This window comes from Citrus sinensis, chromosome 9, assembly GCF_022201045.2.
Source record: "Citrus sinensis cultivar Valencia sweet orange chromosome 9, DVS_A1.0, whole genome shotgun sequence".
NCBI classification, from domain to species: domain Eukaryota; kingdom Viridiplantae; phylum Streptophyta; class Magnoliopsida; order Sapindales; family Rutaceae; genus Citrus; species Citrus sinensis.
In genome coordinates, this window is record NC_068564.1 from 24,442,637 (window position 1) to 24,463,182 (window position 20,546).

Sequence of the window (20,546 nt, forward strand, 5' to 3'; positions counted from 1 at the left end):
CTCAAAATTGTTTTAGTATTTAAAGAACTTGTGGGAGTGTTGAAACACACTTCCAAATCAAAATTTTGAATACTTAAAACAGGAATTGCTTTAGAGGAGACCAGCCAAACCATATAAAGGCATATAAAGGAGCCCAGCCAAAATAAAATGCTTTGAATCCTTCAGAGAGCTCTCAGACTGTTATTATAAAAATGTCACAGTGGTTTAAAGTTACTGTGATGCAAGTCAGTTCTAATCACACAAAAGGCTTTGATCTTTCATGTGGCATGTGAAGCATAAAATAAGAATCTGTAAAACTACCCAAGAAACAGAAATCAAGGCAAAAGAAAAATGTATAAACGCACATGGATTGAGTCTTTAAGAAATCACCACTAACCAAATCGAACAAATGAAAAAGAACATAATATCTCTAAACATGGGAAAGCAAATTCAATTACAACAAAGAACTTAAATCATTTGGTTCGTAGTTCTGTTTTTAAATGCTAAAAGAACTTGATGACTTTACGAGGTTTTGACTAATTTAGAATAAAAAACTAATTCAACTACAATGAAGAAATCAAAATAAATGAGTGGGTAATAGAAAATAGAAGAGACACATTTGAACTTGGACATGGATGCGCTTGTCTTCTTCTTGATTGATAGGTCCCAGTCAGAGCTGTTGTATTTTGTATGTAAATAGGATTCTACTTAGGGCGAGAATCAGCCACAAGAATTTGTTATTGAATTCACTCTTTCCTTTATTCTGCATAATACTTGAGTTTAAATACATAAAGGACTAACAGACTCCTCCTAAAATAATGTCACAACTACTGAAAATCAGTAACTAAATCCAAATAAAGCCGGCACCTAAAATAACAAAATACTTGCTAAGAGAACTTGATTAAGCCTTAACTTGCACGTGACTAAGCTGACCACTCCACTAAATCCTCAACGGCTCCATGCATTCTTGACTCATTCCTTTTAGACAGTGAACTTGCAATTCTTGATGGGCACACATTGAGACTTTCTTGGCTTATCAATACCTTCCCCTGGAAGTGGACTCTTGTCCTCAAGGTCCACATTTTTAAATTGATTTAATAGCTTCTCTGTTATCGGATAACGAATGGAATGAAATTTTTGGCTTGGCACGGTTTGTTGGGACAACCTCCGCAGCAATTTCATTTTCTTCATACGTAATATTTCTTGCATCAGTACTTCCTTCAAGAAACAATATTTGAGGGCCCATACATTTGTGACCTACAGTAAACTTCTCAGGGCAGTTAAAATAAAGCCCTTGGGCAAGACGTCTCTGCATCTCGTCCCACGTCAAGCGTTTGACATTAGATGTTGATGTTTTGCTAACTGTGAATGGATGAGAAAACTTGCGTTGGACTTGGTCTGCTTGCATACGTGCCAAATTGATAGCTTCTTTCAAAGTCTTTGGTTTGAACATCCTGATGCCATCAGATATCTCAGGCTTAATACCTCCCATAAAAGTTCCAACTAAAGTTTTTTGCATCCACCCATGAATCCGATTGCCCAATCTCTCAAACTCTCGTTGATAATCATGTAAGGTGCCCACTTGCCGCACCCTAGATAGAGTTTCATCAAAATCTTCGCACTCAGTAGGTCCGAAACGTGCCCATAATTCTTCTTCAAAATCTGTCCATGTTACCGTTCTTCCCTCCTCTTTATAAGCTTTGTGCAGCCACTGCCACCATTGGTTGGCTTTACCTTCAAGATGGAATGATGCCAATGCAACCTTTTGTGTCTCTGATGTTCCCTGGTATTCAAAGAATTGGGAACCTTTGCTAAACCACTCCGTAAGATCATCTCCAGCATACCTTAGAAATTCAAGCTTAGCCATTTTTGAGGAGAAAATCATTCGGCTTCCACTAGCTTCCTCCTTGGTATGCTCCTTGTAAGAATGGCTAGGGTGATTATTGACGTTATGGCTGGACCCTTCCTTGTCTGAAAAGAAAGCCTCAGACATACGATTGATGGTCTCCTCAAGCTGATGCAGTTTGTCATTAATGCCAATCTCCATTTGTTGCAATCCATCTTGAAGTCCATCAAGCCTCGCTTCTAAATTTTCAATCCTTTCCTTGTTAGTTGCCATGAGAGCAATAAAGTTTTTGAACAAGATAACGCGGTTCTGATACCAATTGATAGGTCCCAGTCAGAGCTGTTGTATTTTGTATGTAAATAGGATTCTACGTAGGGCGAGAATCAGCCACAAGAATTTGTTATTGAATTCACTCTTTCCTTTATTCTGCATAATACTTGAGTTTAAATACATAAAGGACTAACAGACTCCTCCTAAAATAATGTCATAACTATTGAAAATCAGTAACTGAATCCAGATAAAGCCGGCACCTATTAAAATAACAAAATACTTGCTAACAGAACTTGATGAAGCCATAACTTGCACGTGACTAGCTAACCACTCCACTAAATCCACTAAATCCTCTACGGCTCCATGCATTCTTGACTCATTCCTTTTAGACAGTGAACTTGCAATTCTTGATGGGCACACGTTGAGACTTTCTTGGCTTATCATTGATTCATTAGCAAGGAACCTGATCTCCTATGAAAACAGTGAACACTAACATCACGAGGCAATTTTTTGATTTGGAAACCAGAAACTAGGGGTGGGCAAAAAAACCGTAGTCTTAAAAAAACCGAACCGAACCGAACCGACGGTTTTTCTAATTCGGTTCGGTTTTTATTTTTTAAAAAAACCGAATATACCGTTTGAAAAAAAAACCGAAATGTCGGTTCGGTATTCGATTCACTTAGCTGAACCAAAAAACCGAACCGAAAAACTGAATTATTTTTTGATTTTATTCAAATCAAACATGTGTTAATAATTTTATTCAAATCAAACATGATTTTATTCAAATCAAACATGTGTTATTTCTCTTTATAACATTATGATTATGTTTATATAGATAGAGTATTGGAGTTTGGTTATGTATTTTGAAATTTTGAAATTTTAATATTTCATATTTTGGGAGTATCTTATTAATAGTTAGTAAGATATTAGTGATAAAATGTGTTTTGAATACTTTGTATTTATTGTTAATATTTGTAATAAAATTAGGATAAATTAATTGTTGAAAAAAATTATTACATTCATGAGGCCCAATGGGCTAAAAATTTAAAAATTCAAAATAGGCCCAATAGGCCCAGAACCGAAAAAACCGAACCGAACTGAACCGATCCGAAAAGAACCGTTTGAATTCGGTTCTTATTTGGGTCTTTTTTATAAAATAACCGATTTAAATCGATTCTACTTAATTTCGAACCGAACCGAACCGAACCGAACAGTGCCCACCCCTACCAGAAACATACCCATGTTTTGAATCTCTGATTTATAGCTGAATATAACGTAAACTTAAATTCATTAAGAATTGCTTTCTTGAGCAAGCAGAGCACAAACCAGAGGCATTTGTGTAATATGAATAACTTGAATGAATAAAGGTTTACAAGCACTGGTCTATTTATACACAAACGAACAAAATGACAGCTAGCTGAGGACAACAATTGGAAATAAAAGAAATTGATCCGTGAATTTTAAGCCAATGATATAATGCTTCTAGAACCTCCATCTATCCATTCCCATGTGTTGATATTCCTCTATATAACCGTTTTACCACCTCATTGAATCCATCACATTTCTTTCATCAGTTGACTGCAAATGGGTATAGCTCAGGTGGCATGCCAATGTGTCACTGAGGTCAGCTATTGACCGGTCACAGCTGCTACTTTCAACACGTAAATCAAACAAGCATCAAACACGACCAAGACATCCTAACAGAGCTCTGAAAGCGTATGACACAATTCATTTTTACAGTATCTATTAATGATATCATTCAGGAGCAACTACAACCAGCTGTTTTCCAATACAAGGACTGACGGAGCTTTCACAAGGCCGTCAGCTATATCTTTAATGTATACAATCCTTCGTTGCTGGTATGGCCAGTTCCAAGAAGTTTGGAATAGAGGTCATAGTAATCACCGGCAAGAAATCATTTGATCCAATTCATTTTGAAACTACTTGCATCCAGTGGTGTACTCCTTACAAGCTTCTCAAGGTTGTACTGTGCTATCATTTGACACACAGGTAATGTGGCCAGGAATTCTCATGTTAAGTCGCACTGCATGATGCATCTTACCCCAGTATTTTTGAAATTGATGTCATTACCTTCTGCAAAGCATCTGAGAAAACAAATGTGATTTTAGCAAACTTGAAATAAAAGAACACACAGAATCTTTCATTTCCCAAAGAAACGTACAACACGGACAAGATTTTATAATCTGCAAATACAAACTTCCTTCTCAAAATTGAGTCTTAAGCTGATGTATCCCTAGTTCATTCTATGTTTGGCAATGGTAGAAATTTCAATGCAACCCCTTTTTCAATAATGCTAAGCTTAATGCCAAAAATACCCTTATTTCTAAATAAATACATTTAATTTGTGAATCTTTTAATTTTCTATTATTTTCTCGCTCCTCACAAACAAACTTTTATGGGTGATAAACTTCTTGATAAAAAATCAATTAATTAAATAAAATATTTGTAAGATTATGATATAAAAAATTTTATTATGAGCCTTAAAAAAGGTAGATAATTTTGTCAGAATGTGTTTTGTTTATTATCAATAGATTGTCTTAGTAATTAAAGAAAAATTTATAGAGAATTTGAGAAAAAAATTACATGCGTGAGTTTGATAGCAGAGAAAATACAAGAGTTTTTTTTTTTTTTAAGAGAGAAAATACAACAATTTGAAATGAGATAAAATATATGTGAGATATATTAAAGTATTTATTTTTAAATGTAATTGTAACAGAAGAGGGGTTTTAAAAGGATTTTGGAGGGGTGCCAATAATCCAACTCAGAGCTGAAAATTACGTCAATCTCCTCCGAAGCGTTCATCGGCATAGAGCCTGCCCATTGGGTAAGGAGATCCATTGCCCAAGCTTCAATTTAATAGGCCCAATCCGAGCTTTAGATAAACAAAACTTTTAAAAGCAGGCTTTTTCACACCTCTCAAAATTCTTCTTAAAATTTATTTTTAAATAAAACCTTCTTAGTGATGCAGGGTAATAAATTAAAAAAAATTCTAATTAGATTGAAGTTTATTATAATTAGCAATATTTTATGTAATTTGTCCATTTAGAGTTTTATTGTTAAACATTTCTTATTTGAGTTGTATCATTAATTTAGGTATAAGTCTTATTAAAATAGATTTTGTCAAATTAAGATAAAATTGTAATTAGTACAAATAAGTATTTCTTAGGGGTGTTTGTGACCATTTCCCAAACCTTGGGGTGTAAGTGTCCTTTTTTCTTTGGCTTTTTTAGTATATCAGGATCTATATTTTATCTTTTCTATATATAAGAATTTTTTTTTATATTTATTGGCTTTTATGTTTTGTAAAAATTAATTTCTTTATATTCATTAACTTTCATGGTAGATAAAAATTTGTTGATATTTATTTTTAAATAGTAAGTTTTGTTTCTCTTAATTAGTGATGCCAATTATTTACAACTAACAGAATATATATAATGAAAATTTGTAAAATTGAGAAAAGCAAGAGAAGAAAGAGTTAATTAAGGGTCAGTTTGGGATTGCGGAGGTTGACAAAATAAGTTGCTTGTGCTATGTAGATGAAATAAGCTGCTGATTAAAAAAGTAGTTTGGTGTTTGATAAACTGTACTATTGCAATTATTGTGAGTTTGAAAAGTAGAGTATATGCGTTTGGTAAATTATATTACGAAAGTGTTGTTTTATTATATAATGACTAAAATAGACATAAGTTTTAATTACTTTTTATTTTTAGAGTATGTTTAATAAATTGTTTAGACATCTTTTTTTCTTAAATATGTAAAACTACATGAAAAAAAAAACCTAATTAAAAAAAATCTAAAGAACTTCATAATTTGACAAAAAAAAAATAACACAGATTTTTCTTTTGAAAATAAATTGCCAATTGATTTGAAACAATTAATTAATAAAAATATACATATACATATACATATATTAAACTTTAAAAGGCATAGTTATGAAATTAAAATATGAACTTACTGGATCAAAACTGGAGAGAACGTACGTGGTTATGACAGTAAGTAAATTATGGCTGTAATATGATATCTAATGATTTATATATTAGGGTTTATGGATAAGTAAGATACAATTGTCGTTTTATTAAAATATAGAGTTATAATAGGAATTTTAAAAAAGTATGGTAATTTATTGAATAAGCTGCTTATAAAAAGCAACCATCTATCTGCTTTTAAAAGTTGTTGGCCAAATAGAGAAAATTAATAAATAAGCTGCTTTTACAAAATTTACCAAACACTATTTTCATCAAAAATTATAAAATAAGCAACTTATCAAATTTTAAACTCAATCCTAAACTGACCTTAAGTAACTTTTTCAAAAATTATTTAGACAATAAAATACTTAATTTATTAGAGAAAATTGATGAGTTCAGATAATCCCATCCTTTAAATATTTAATATATTCTTTCTCTTTTATATTAAACCACAGCACCGATGTTATAGTGCTTCAAAAGAATGAGCATTTTATGTGAAAACTTTTTGTTTTGAAATAATATCAGCAGGGAGTTCAGTCAATAAAGTTGCTTAAAGCTACCAAATCAAACACCTTTACTTTTCCTTTACAAAATAGTTATTTCATATTCTTTTCCAAAAAAAAAAAAATAGTTATTTCGTATCACCTAAATTCCACTAAGGTTTCCTTTTACTTTTCTTTATTTTAATTGAAATTATTTACTGTCTCTCCTTTTTTTTTTTTTTTAAAGATGAGATATCATGATGATTTTGTTATTGTACGTGTATAATTGTAGTAAAATTTCGGGTATTTATTCTATAAAATATGTTATGAAATTTATTAAGCTAGCTGGCCTTTTTTTATTATCATCAAATCACATGAAAATTGATTGCTTGCATTTACTGCCATGTGCCCATATATGAGAGATGTGACTAGAAGATTAAAAATTAAAGCGTACGAAATTTATAACTAAACTATTTGTATGTTCTGAATTTTGCCTTGCCATGAATTTAGATATTTCCTAATTTTTAGCTAAAAAAGAAATATCCGCATGAAGCTGTAGGTAATGCTGTAAAAATAGATAAAAGTGACAGGTTCTAGAACCAACGTAGTTTTGTCCTCGAACGGAAGATTCGACCGAGTAATACGATATAAAAGCGGAGGATGGCATTGAATTCAAAAGATAAGAAAAGACACATGATAAATTAAAACGAAAACCGAGACTGCGGACGCAGAAACTGAGTCAACCCTAGCACTCCTCTTGATTATATATTTTAAAGTATCTTTACAAGGCGGATCAGATTTTACGGAACCTCAATCCATATCTAATTCATAATTTTAAGAGTTATAAATTTTTAATTTAATTCAATTGATGGATTAATAAAATTTAATTTAAATTCAATCTATATATCTATAGATCAAATACAGATTTAACTTAATCCATATCCAATCTACTATTTTGTGGATTAATTTGCGGGTTTAAAATTTTTAATTTTGTCTAATCTACGAACTAACTAAATAAAAAATTTAATATAAAAATAATTTTACTACCGATCAAATTTAAAATTAAATAAGATTTAAATTAATTAATTATTTAAATAAAGCTAGAAAATACATTTAAAATTTCAAAATATAACACAGCAAAACAAAAAAAATCTCATTCGTTTGGATTAGTATATGAAAATTAACTATTTAGAAAGCTATATTTATTTATTTAATTATTTTTATTTTATATTATTATCGGATAAAATATAATATAGTGTTAATATAGTTATATTTTAACTTATTTATTTACTAGTAAGTACTAATGCCATATTTACAAGTTTTATTTTTTATTAAATAATTTTTTTTTTGCGAATTTGTGGATTTTTGCGGATTTACAAGAATAGATCCATATCAAATCCACCGATTGCGGATTATCAAATTTTCAATCCAATCCACCAATCCACGAATCAAATTGTTACGGATCAGACGGATTGAACGAATCGGATTGAATTCTGAACAACCCTAATCTTTACCTCTTGCTTCTAACTTTCGAAGTCTTGTAGACTTTTCAAAACTTATGGCTGGGGTTGGAAAAAATTATTTCCTTTAAAGAGCCGTAGTGCTAGAAGAAACAAAGTCTTTTTAACGGAGGAAACTATGGTGCAATGGTCGTACCGTGCCATCGTTGTATCCAGCCGTTGGATCCAATGGGTCCATCCATCTAAATAGATCCAACGGCTGGATGCAACGGTGGCACGATACCACCGTTGCACCGTAGCCGGACCCCTTTTTAACAATTTTCTTTCTTTTAATCATTTAATGAGGAGAAAATTCAGCTTAGTATATATATCTACTGTATATCTATCCGCTTTTCCTCCTAGTGGTCAATAGCGTGATCATATTTCTTTGAACTCCTACTAGTGGTCAACACTGTGATTATCTTTCTTTGACCTTGTTGCATGGAGTTTTATAACATTAGTTTGAATTTTTATCCATCTGTGGGTCCCTATGATTCAGACATGCCAAATGATTTGACTTGGCAACTCGTTAATCCGGACTGATTCGAGATGATGTCACTAGTTTCATATGACGCATCACGCGAAACTTCGAAAGTTAACAACAGAAGGTCAAGAAATAGAGTTTGCTTCACACTTGGCAAACTTTTGTTTTCATAAATTGAAATGAAACCGATCTCAAAACAATTATTAGATATATTTTTTCTCTCTCTGTTTTTTACGAATGGAGAAGATTCCATGCCTCAACATCTTTTGTTCTTTGATCTTCTTGTTGAGCATGAAGGTTTCATTAGCAGCTGATACAGTAACTCCAGCATCATTCATCCGTGATGGTGAGAAGTTAGTTTCATCTTCTCAAAGGTTTGAGCTAGGCTTCTTCTCCCCTGGAAAATCAAAGAGCAGGTACCTGGGAATACGGTTCCAGCAGATCCCTGATGCAGTTGTGTGGGTTGCAAATAGAGATAGGCCTATCTCCGATAATAACGCAGTATTAACCATCAGCAACAATGGAAATCTTGTTCTTCTCAACCAAACAAACGGGACTATCTGGTCTACAAACGTGTCTAGCGAAGTAAAAAATCCAGTGGCACAACTCAGGGATGATGGAAACCTTGTCATAAGGGATAACTCCAGCGGTAATGCTACCGAAAGCTACTTGTGGCAGAGCTTCGACTACCCAACAGACACTCTGTTACAAGACATGAAGTTGGGCTGGGACTTCAAGAATCGTCTGGAAAGATACTTATCATCCTGGCGAAGTGCTGACGATCCATCTCCTGGTAATTTCACATACAGACTTGACATTCATGTGCTGCCTAAAATATGTACTTTCAATGGATCTGTAAAATTTACATGCTCCGGACATTGGGATGGAGCTGGCTTTGTATCTGCTCTTTCATATACAGACTTTCTTTATAAACAATTTATGATGGAAAATAAAGATGAATGTGTCTACTGGTATGAGGCCTACAACCGTCCTAGCATAATGACTTTAAAACTCAACCCCTCGGGTTTCGTCACGCGTCAAATATGGAACGAGAACAGCAATAAATGGGACGAATTGTTCTCGGTTCCAGATCAATACTGTGGTAAATATGGCTATTGTGGTGCTAATACTATTTGCAGTCTCGACCAGAAACCTATGTGTGAGTGCTTGGAGGGATTCAAACTCGAATCACAAGTCAACCAGCCTGGGCCTATAAAATGTGAGAGAAGCCATTCTTTGGAATGCAAGAGTGGAGACCAGTTCATAGAGCTTGATGAAATTAAAGCGCCGGACTTCATAGACGTTTCCCTAAATCAGAGAATGAATCTGGAGCAATGTAAGGCTGAGTGCTTGAAGAACTGTTCTTGTAGAGCTTATGCTAATTCCAATGTAAAAGAAAGCAGTGGCTGTTTAATGTGGTATGGAGACCTGATTGATGCCAGAAGGCCAATTAGAAACTTCACCGGACAGTCTGTCTACCTGCGAGTACCCGCTTCAAAACTAGGTAGAATCTTTGCATTCCTGAAATTGACGTTGCAAGAATTTTTCAAGTTGAATCAAAATGTATTTAAGCCAACATGTTTGAGGAATTGAATGTTAGAGAAACAGATTATCAAAACTAAAACTAGGGGTGATTTTAAGTAATTTAAGTTATTTGGCTCAGCCACTTAGGAATTTATTTACTTTCCGTTGAATTTCTTTAATAACAAGTATGTTTCTGGATGCAGGAAACAAGAAGCTACTTTGGATACTTGTAATACTTGTTATTCCGGTGGTACTTCTTCCTTCTTTTTACGTATTTTATCGACGGAGGAGAAAATGCCAAGAGAAAGGTAATTAATACCTTCTTTTTTTCGCATCACTCACTTATATGTTGTATGATAAGGCATGTGATAGAATATGTATGCTATTGTCTTACAGAAACAGAGAATGTGGAAACATACCAGGATCTATTAGCATTTGACATAAATATGAACATTACAACAAGAACAAATGAATACGGTGAAGCAAACGGAGACGGAAAAGATAAGAGCAAGGACTCTTGGTTGCCATTATTCAGCTTGGCCAGCATAACTGCTGCTACAGAAAACTTTTCTATGCAATGCAAGCTTGGAGAAGGTGGATTTGGCCCTGTTTACAAGGTAGAATTCTTGATACTTCGACTGTCCTTAATGAAGTACTGCTAGTATAAAACATTAACTATATTTAGAATGCAGGGTCGATTACTTAATGGACAAGAAGTTGCAGTTAAAAGGCTCTCAAATCAGTCAGGGCAAGGACTCAAAGAGTTTAAAAATGAGATGATGCTTATAGCAAAACTCCAACACAGAAACCTTGTTAGGCTCTTGGGTTGCTGTGTAGAACAAGGCGAAAAGATTTTGATCCTTGAGTACATGCCTAACAAAAGCTTGAACGTTTTCCTTTTCGGTATGCGATTTATCATTCACAAGAATTAACATTTTCATACTTCGCAATGCTATAACAGATTTTACCGTCAGCATTTTTTTTTAAAAACTTGTATCATTCTGGTATTACTACAGATTCAACTAAAAAGCGTTTATTAAACTGGCAAGCACGTGTTAGAATCATTGAAGGAATTGCTCAAGGGTTGTTATATCTTCACCAATATTCTAGATTTAGAATTATTCACAGAGATCTCAAAGCTAGTAATATTCTCTTAGATAAGGACATGAACCCCAAAATCTCAGACTTTGGCTTGGCAAGAATGTTTGGTGGTGATGAATTGCAGGGAAATACTAAACAGATTGTTGGAACCTAGTAAGTAAATTTTCATTCTTGAAAAATTTCGTTCTTGAAAAATTTCGTTCTTGAAAAATGTTGTTTGATTGGCCTGTTTTCTTATATCATTTAATATTTGTTTAAACAATTGAATTTCAGTGGTTACATGTCACCTGAGTATGCCCTGGATGGTCTCTTCTCTATCAAATCAGATGTGTTTAGCTTTGGAATTTTGATGTTGGAGACATTGAGTAGTAAGAAAAACACAGGTGTCTACAATGCCGATTCCTTCAATCTTCTTGGTCATGTAGGTGAAATGTCGTTTTACTTCTATTTGATCTTTAATGAATGAATTCTAAAACTTAAGAATTGCCTCTATCAACTAAACTAATATGCTCTTGATTTCTCTTAGGCTTGGGATCTATGGAAAGATGACAGGATCCATGACTTGATAGATCCAGTAATAATGCAAGATGAAATATCATTGCCGATGCTGATGAGATACATTAACGTAGCTCTTCTATGTGTTCAAGAGAATGCAGCAGACAGACCAACCATGTCTGATGTTATCTCAATGATTAACAATGAGCATCTTAATTTACCTTCTCCCAAGGAACCTGCTTTTACCAAAGGTATAAACGTGAAAAATTCATCTCATTCTAATAGTGGGACGTCCGAACATTGTTCAGTGAATGATGTAACAGTTTCTCTAATCTATCCTCGATAGACATCAATCCTCATAAACTATATTATGCAATACAATTTGTATATTTATAGTTAATTATTTTTTAAGTTAATGATTCGAAATTGGATGTATTGGTTAATTAAAATGCACATCACATTAAAATAGCATAAGTCAGGACTGACAAAAACTGTTAATTTATTAAATTTTTAATTTATCTTTTTGATTGATAGTTTTGTAGGATTAACTATAACCACGATCATAAATTTATTAAGATTGACAAAAACTATTAGTATTTACTTAACGAGATTTTAGTATATCTCATTAAGAGTGCGTTAGCAATTGAGGTGTTGTATCTTTTAAACTAATAGAAAAAAGCTGTAATTATAAAATAAAAGTTAGTAATATATGGTAAATATAAATTTAAATAATAATTTTAATAAAATTATTAAATATATAATAAATTTTTTATTATACAAGTGTAAAATTATATTAACATAATTTTTAAATTACAACAATTAGTGTTTACCAAACACTTTAGTGTCTAACTTCAATTCTAAACGCACCATAATTTTGTAGCCTAATTGCCATGCCTTTTTTTTTTTTTTTTTGGCATTTAAAGCAAATTGTCTGTAGTCTAATACAGTCAACAATAATTCTTTATGCGAAATCTGTTTTCCAACAAAACATTTTGGATTTTGCTGTTGGGACAGGTAACCGTCAATTTCAATTTAATACATAATATAGAGAGAGAGAATAGAGATTTGTGACAATTGCAGTGCAAGTATTTATACATATAAATTTTTTATACTTGCAAAATAACGCTAAAATCTGTGAAGTTGAGAGTAGGGAATAAGAAATTTAAAAAATGGTAAGTTTGGGACCACAGACACCGTCTTTTTCAGAAATTTGGAGAAGACTGCATATTATATTATTTTGAAAATTCAATGGATTTGTGACAGATTTGAATTTGATGTTGATATTACTGAAAAATTATTAGTTATAAATTGATTTTTCCAGCATATTTGTTTTGTTTTTCTTTTATTGTTATTAATTTATTGTTATCAGCATATTCATTGGGTTCCTTTTAAAAGGATGGGATCAATGCCGCCATATTAATAATTCTTTATCAATAAACGACCGACCCTCATGCGTTGTGGTGGCCCGCAAATTGAAAATGACGCAGGAAATGATTGTCGTATAGAATTATTCGTTTTTGGGTTTATTTTAGGTTTTCTCAATGTGTTTGTTTTTTTTTTTAAATGTTAGTCTGACTTAGACGTTTCTTATTTAAGTTCTTGTATAGAGAGGTAACTTGGTTAGGATTAGAAGAAATAGTCTGCTATATAAATTGTAATTTCAAAAGAGTTAATTATTTAATTATCTTTGTCAATAAATTCATTTTTTTATATCTTTCCTTCTCGATCTTAACTCGCTCATCATAGAGTCGTTTACATTACTGTACCATTTAATTTTGATGTAAGGTAATTTTTATCTACCTATTAATTTGGACTTACGTTTATTGAAATAATGTCTAGTGTACTGTCATGACTTCAATAAACGAAATGTGTTTCAGCAATTGACAAGGTGTTATTATTCTACTTCTTCTATCCTATTTTCTGCTTCTGCTACCTTACTCAATCACAAAACAATTTCAGTGAATGCAAGGGCACTAATTAAAATTTTATCTTTTAGAAACCATCCAGCGCCCCTAACAAAGTAAAGTATGGACTCTAATGGAAACTTCCTCGAGTTGACTCATTCAACTGAGGAGGCTCGAGATCGCTTTAAATCCATCTCAAACACCAGCCCTCCGGAGAAGAGTTTTGTACGGTCAACTAAAGTGGAAGGGAGCAAAGTGAAATGTGCCAAGAAAGCACCATGCCGTCACGAAAATGGGTTAGAAATGGGCTACTTATATATAGCCGAATCAAGTGATGTGCACTTGAGTCCACAGAAGTGCGTGATCAGAAGATCAAGCCGTGTGTGCAGGCAAAGTATGTGATTGGGGTGTGGGGGTATGCGTATGTGCGTGCGCACAAATCAATCGCGTGAGATGTGCATGTAGTGGAAATCCAAGTAGCTTTCACGGCAGCAGCAACATTTACTTCAATTTTGAAAGTCATTGGTCAAGGGCTGCTGCTTTGTGTTCATAAATAAATCGTGTTTGGCAAAGAACCTGTCCCAAGGGTTGGAAAATCCATCGCCCAAGCTTCAAATTAATCGGCCTAGACCAGCCCAATCCGAGCTTTAGGTAAAAAAAAAAAAAAAAACCCGGATTTGTTTAAGAGTAAGCCTTTTACACCTCTTAAATTCCTCCTAAAATTTATTTTTAATTAGAATTACTTAAATAACCTAACACAATTTTTTTTTTATTTTGAAATTCATTCATAAATAAATTATTTTTCTAGCAAACTTTTTACAGCCACCTCATTTCATAATTTATATTTATATTTTTAAATTTAATTGAAATATAAAGGTTTCGAGAAAATTACAAGAGTTTACAATTATTAAGATAAGAATTATATAATATGAAAAAAAAATTTAAGACAAATTTAATATTTAGGATTTTATGTAGTTTAAAGGAAATATTTTTTTTGGATAAAATATTATGAGAAGATAGTTAATTTTAATATATGAATTTGTATTTTATCAATTAAAATGCGGGCATTTTAAGAAATAATATTCAAAAGGGGTGTTATAAAGATTTTAGAAGGGAGTTAAAAGTTCCACTCCTTATTTAACTCACTGAGGTCGAAGACCTTTCCACTGGGGGTTTTTAACCTTTTTTTTCCCCTCAACCAGCACCCTTCTATTTAACTTATAAAACCTCTCTGGCTCTCTTATTTTGCATTTACAAATTTGTCCTTCATATTTTAAATTGTACAAGAAATATAGCCTTGCGTAATTAAAGCCATTGTTTTCTTAGTCTTTTTCTCAGGTACAAACTTTTTAAACCTATAATTTTTTTTTTTAAAAAAAATTGAATTGTGAAAGAGTAAGAACTTGATCCAATAAATAAGCACAAAGCTAGGTCATCTCTCTTCTTTGTTCTTTCTTAGTCTTTGGAGATGGGTAACAGAGAAAGAGACATAATCTGAGATAGGTAACTCAAGTCGATGCTTCTTTTTTATAAAATTTTTTTTTTTCCCCTTGTAAAGCATAAAAACTTGGCACGCATATTTCTATGCTGCAAGAAAATAGGTGCACCTCCCTTCTCAAGTAGTAAGAAGTGTCTAAGTTCCAAGGTCTAAAGCTGATGTTTATCTCGTTGTATCAACATCTAGTACCATCACTTTTTACGATTGACCAAGTTCTTAATTTCGCTTTGCTTGAATACTAAAGGCCAAGTTTTTTTCTTTTTTCTTTTTTTTCCCCTTCGATACATCTTTATATATGTACTTAGATTCTTACCTACTATGAAAAATAAAGAGAGGTGGAGATTCATATTAGAAACTCATGAATCCCAAAGCTATAATAAAGAAGAAACGGGTTTGAAATGGGAGAGAGGAATTTCTTTTTTTTTTTCTTTTCTTTTTTAAAACTGATGCAAGGGTTTATTAAGGAAGAAAAGCAAACAAAGGTTATTTTAGGACTTAAAAAGGATGTGATAGAAAAGTAGTTTTAATAAGATATTAGTGGGGTGCCAAAAAAGTCCAATTGTTTTTCCTATTTTTAAGTTTGTACAGTAGAGAAGTATACTGTCTAAAAGAGAGCGACCCGTAACTAATTAATTTTAAAATAAATGTATACGCAAGAATTTATTTAATGAATTTATAATTTATTTTAAAATTGAAGTTGCTTATGCTAAGATTTTATTGAAAAAGCATAAGATTAGAAAGTTTTAATGAAAAAGGTACAAATGTGTTTTAGATCAACTTTATGTTAGTTGAACTTGAGAATTAAATTTGTTATTTTGAGGAAGAATTGTATAATAAGCCTTTGATCATTTTTCAGGATTTAGTGGTGATGTAATTTTTTGTGCTGAGTATAAAAGAGATTAAAGGAGGTATAGAGAAGTTAAAGAAGAGCACATGCCAAGGTTTAAGACTTAAGAGGGCTCATAACTCGGAGAACTAGCTAAGGTAGAAATGCTAATTGTTCAATGGAGTAAGAGGCTGGCAAAAGAGCATGCCGTAGGGGGAAAAAAAGGGTTATTTTTAAAAACCTCCCCTGAGGTTTGACATAATTACACTTAGATGGCGAGTTTGATTGTATTATCACTTACTTCCCCTGCCGTTAGTATACATACGGTTTGACCGTTAGTTGACAAGGGCAAAAATGTAAAAGACAAGGTGAAATTCTTAAAAAATCAAAAAACAACAAAAAAAGGTTTAAAATCCATTGGATAATTATATTAACCGATTACACACAATATCCATTGTGTAAAAGAGTGCATTTATCTTTTCCTTCTCTTTCCCCAGCACAAAAAAGCAATTGATGACATTTTCTCACAATTTTCACTCCACTCCCCTACTCTCATTTGCTGGAACAAAAAGAAATACACATCAAGAGCATATATAAATCCATGAAGAAGAAAAACATGGGTGGTCAGAGAAGGCCACCGACTGGTGACGATCGACGGCGGCCTGAATATGCCACTTGTATTGGAGTTTGTAAAAAGTTAGTTACTTTGACAAAGTCTAAAATTTTTAAATACCTTTGATTTTCTTATTTTTGGAGATTTTATAAGTGGTTGTTGGTTGTGTTTGATTTGTCTTGTTCATGGGTTAGTGGTGGAAAATTGATTAAAAGGAGAATGGGTTCAGCCATATGTGCCCATGAGTTGAAAAAAATTAATTATTAGTTATTTTATATTTGTGATTTACACCATACATAGTGTAATAAGGCATATAAAGTCAATAATTTGTTATTGTTATGCAAATGGGTGTGTAAAATAAAAGTACTCTTAGCTGTAATTTTTATTTTTCCTGCCAAAGTTTACTTAAATTGATCTGTTTATGAATTTGCAGTGTTTGTATGCGCCTGTCGCATAAACACAGTTGCTGCGTTTTTGGGCGACATGAATGTCTCCCGTGCGACAAGTCTTTGTCACACTAATACAGACTGTGTTTTTGGGTGACATTGTTGTCGCACGTGCGACGAACTTATGTCGCCCGTATTCAGTTTCTGTGTTTTTAGGCGACAAATTTTGTCGCAGGGGGGACAACACTTGTCGCACAAAAACACTGTTTTTATGTTTTGTGCGGCAATATACTCTTGTCGTACATACATTATGTGTTTTTGGGTGACAAGTTATGCCTCTCGTGTGACAGTTTTATGTCGCATGAACGCAGTTTCTGTTTTTTTAGGCAACAAATAGGGTTTTTGGGCGACAACACTTATTGCCCAAAAACACTGTTTTTGTGTTTTGTGCGGCGACATACTCTTGTCTTACATACAGACATTCTGTATTTTTGGGCGACAAGTTGTGTCTCCTGTGCGACACCTTTTGTCGTACGAACGCAGTTTTTGTTTGTTAGGTGACAGACATGTCATATGAAAAACATTAAAATGTATTACTATTATCATTATTTTTCTTTATTATTGTAACTGTTGTTGTTGTTGTTTAGTAATGTCATTATTATTATTCATAATTATTACTTTACTTTCACTTATTAACGTGTGCTTATTCACATATGATAGAGACGAAATGCCAATTGAAATGGACTGGTTTGACTTAGCAGATGAGAATGAGTTTGCTCTCCCTGATTTGAATGATGAGGTTTACATTGAGCAAGTGGCGGCAATAGAAGATTCTCTTGAGATGATAGCAGCAAATGTGATACTCAACAAATGTGATACTCAGCAAATGTGATACATTTATATTTTATATAAATGTGATACTAACATAGTGACAATGACATGTATAAAGTATAACTCAGCTATCTTGGCACACTATTAGTGTAGTTGTTATTTTTGTTCTTTTTGTGTATATGGGCGACTGCTGGATGTATAGGCTGATGAAATTCAGTCAAATTGTGATTGTGACCAACTGTAAGCTGCGGAAATGCACACGTGACTGTTATTTAAGTTATGGTGTCACTCTAGTTAGTGTTATTTTCCAATTCAGTTAACTGATACTAATGTTTTTTTCCTCTCGGCGCAAATTAAAATGTTTGTTATTTGTGTTGCCGGTTGGGTGACAAACAACTTGATGGATTCAAATTTAGTTATTTCATTAGCCAAGTAAAATATTAGTGGTTTGGTGGAGACCGGTATAGTCTGTTGCTGAGAGAACTAAATTATGTTTTTGTAGTTTTTGATTTCACCTCTAGGCAAGCATCCTGTAATTTGGGGAGACGAGTAATCGTCGCCCAAAATGGGCGCTAACAAGCATCTTGTAATTTGGGGAGACAAGACGTTGTCTCTCGGGAGACGAGCAATCGTCGGTCCAAATTTCGTAGACAATCATTCTGAAATTGGGGGAGACAAGCAATTGTCTCCCATGCGACAACGTCTTGTCGTCCCGAATTACAGAATTCTTGTCTAGCAAATTTGGAGCGACGACTGCTCATCTCCCGGGAGACAACGTCTTGTCTCCCCAAATTACAGGATGCTTGCCTAGAGGTGAAATTAAAAACTACAAAAACATAACTTAGTTCTCTCAGTAACAGACTATACTAGTCTCCAAAATACATTAAGGGATTCAAATTTGCCACAAAACCAAACCACCAATATTTGACACAAGCTACTATCAACCTATAACACAACACAGATTCTCACCAACCAACATCTCAATGAAATTACAAAAAGAAGGCAACTCATGATTCTTACCAAGCCGCAATCAACCCATTAACACAATGTATCAAAATAGACATAACAACAATCTTAAATATATGAACGGAAGTTCGGTCGATACAAGATTCAATAATTAATATAAAAGATTAATATATTATTTATAACTTAATATCCCCGTTAAATATGTCAACGACAATCTTCCTCCTAAAATATTGTCCATGCCAACTGTCAAAATTAAATTGTAGCTTGAACATTAAGTACACGTAAACATTAACATAAACACCCCACAATCGCTGCTTCCGGGCTGTTGTTGAGGCACATCCTCAATGCTCACAATTTTCCAAGGTTCCGCACTATGTAAGTTTGGTCGGATGTCGTAAAACCTAACATCTTCCAGCCATTGGGGAAAGATAACTTGAAGTGGCTTCAATAACTGACCATACGTTTTGTCCTTGCGAAACTCCTTCATTGAGTCATAGATAGAGATCTGCTTGCGCCGGAAGTCTACTCGGGCTACAACCCAATGGTTGTCTTCCAAGTTAATTGGAATTAAAACCTGCAGATGGCCATAAGAAATCCTATCTAATGTTAAGATATCATAAAATCTTGAAATTATTAGTAACAGAACTATATTGAACCGTGTAGTAACACACACCATATCAACGTCCGCAAACGGTTTTGATTTCGTGTCTTCCCGGCCATCAATGTAGGTGTTAAGCCTGGTATAATCTAATGAATCTAGATCACAATCACCGTTATTCCATTGAGCCTTCAAAAAAACGTATTGAATTCATGATGAGCTTACAAAATATGTCTTTGCATAAATGTTTCATTCTACTTAATCTACTTAAAATGAGATAAACAAACCCTAAGAGGCATTTTGTCGAGCACCTCATGTGCCATTCATTACCCACCAATTTCATTAAACCGATTTTAATATTTACACAACAATCAAGCCTAATACTCATCTATAATCATTTATACACTCATCTATCATCAATCAATCTTACACAAACGAAAAACAAAAAGAGTTTAGAATATAAGTCTAGCCAAGATTACCGATTACTATGGTGAAATATTGCGGCCAAGATGGCGGAGGTAGAGCCACGTGTTGCCGGAGATCAACTTGTTGTCAAAAGCCCGTCCACCCGCCTCGCTTGTTGTCGGAAAAGTGAAGATCTAGGTTGAATTTGGAGAGAAGAGGAGATAAATGTATGACACCTTATTTTTGTCCATAAACATACTCATTGGTAAAAGCACCCATAACTTTTGTTGGCGCCAAAAATTGGTCTTTATTTAAGTAGTGTGGATAGTTTTATAATTTCACAAGTCAACTAATGGTCAAACCGTATGTATACTAACGGCAGAGGAGGTAAGTGAGAATACAATCAAACTCGCCATCTAAGTATAATTATATCAAACCTCAAGAGAGGTTTCTAAAAATAGCCCTTTCCCAAAAAATTCCTGGCCCAAGCTTCAATTTCAAAAGCCTGGGTATATTTAAATACTAAGCCTTGCCATTTGGCTTTCAATTTAATTTGAGGATTTCGCCTTGTCGATGGTAGAGGATCCAAATGCCCCAACTTGAGGAGGGAAAATCACAACCAAGGAAATGGCGCCGTGTTTTTACTTGGACTTACGATACTTTAGGGACACCTCAGTGTAACAGGTCAAGGTAAAGAATTTGTACGCAACTGTAACTCTCACTTACAACTCATCTTTAACCTTGATCTGTAGGGTTTCTCTAAACCTAGAACCCGTACAATTCTATCACTTACTTTACTGTTGGTGTGTCTAGAGAAAATTATTTCAGCTGGGGCACATTCAACGCCTAATAC

At 33.4% G+C, this 20,546-nt stretch overlaps 1 protein-coding gene and 1 long non-coding RNA gene across 3 annotated transcripts; one reads left to right on the plus strand and one right to left on the minus strand.

Moving 5' to 3' along the window:
* The first annotated feature begins 8,670 nt into the window (after window positions 1–8,670).
* On the plus strand, window positions 8,671–12,092 carry LOC102614154 (receptor-like serine/threonine-protein kinase SD1-8). 2 transcript variants are annotated; one of them, XM_006475175.4, is made up of 7 exons: window positions 8,671–10,050; window positions 10,274–10,378; window positions 10,467–10,687; window positions 10,763–10,973; window positions 11,228–11,324; window positions 11,445–11,592; window positions 11,698–12,092. In XM_006475175.4, the coding sequence occupies exons 1-7, from the start codon at window positions 8,784–8,786 to the stop codon at window positions 12,010–12,012; spliced, it is 2,364 nt and encodes a 787-aa protein (XP_006475238.1). In that variant the 5' UTR covers window positions 8,671–8,783; the 3' UTR covers window positions 12,013–12,092. The 2 variants fall into 2 exon arrangements, with proteins under 2 accessions (XP_006475238.1, XP_006475237.1); XM_006475174.4 differs by having other exon boundaries at window positions 8,673–10,050; window positions 11,087–11,324.
* A 6,733-nt stretch (window positions 12,093–18,825) lies between these two features.
* LOC112497929 (uncharacterized) lies at window positions 18,826–20,240 on the minus strand. Its single transcript, XR_003065013.2, has 3 exons — window positions 19,768–20,240; window positions 19,364–19,477; window positions 18,826–19,264 (listed from the first exon to the last, which is right to left on the minus strand). It is a non-coding gene; the product is annotated as an uncharacterized LOC112497929 (long non-coding RNA).
* Window positions 20,241–20,546: the final 306 nt, after the last annotated feature.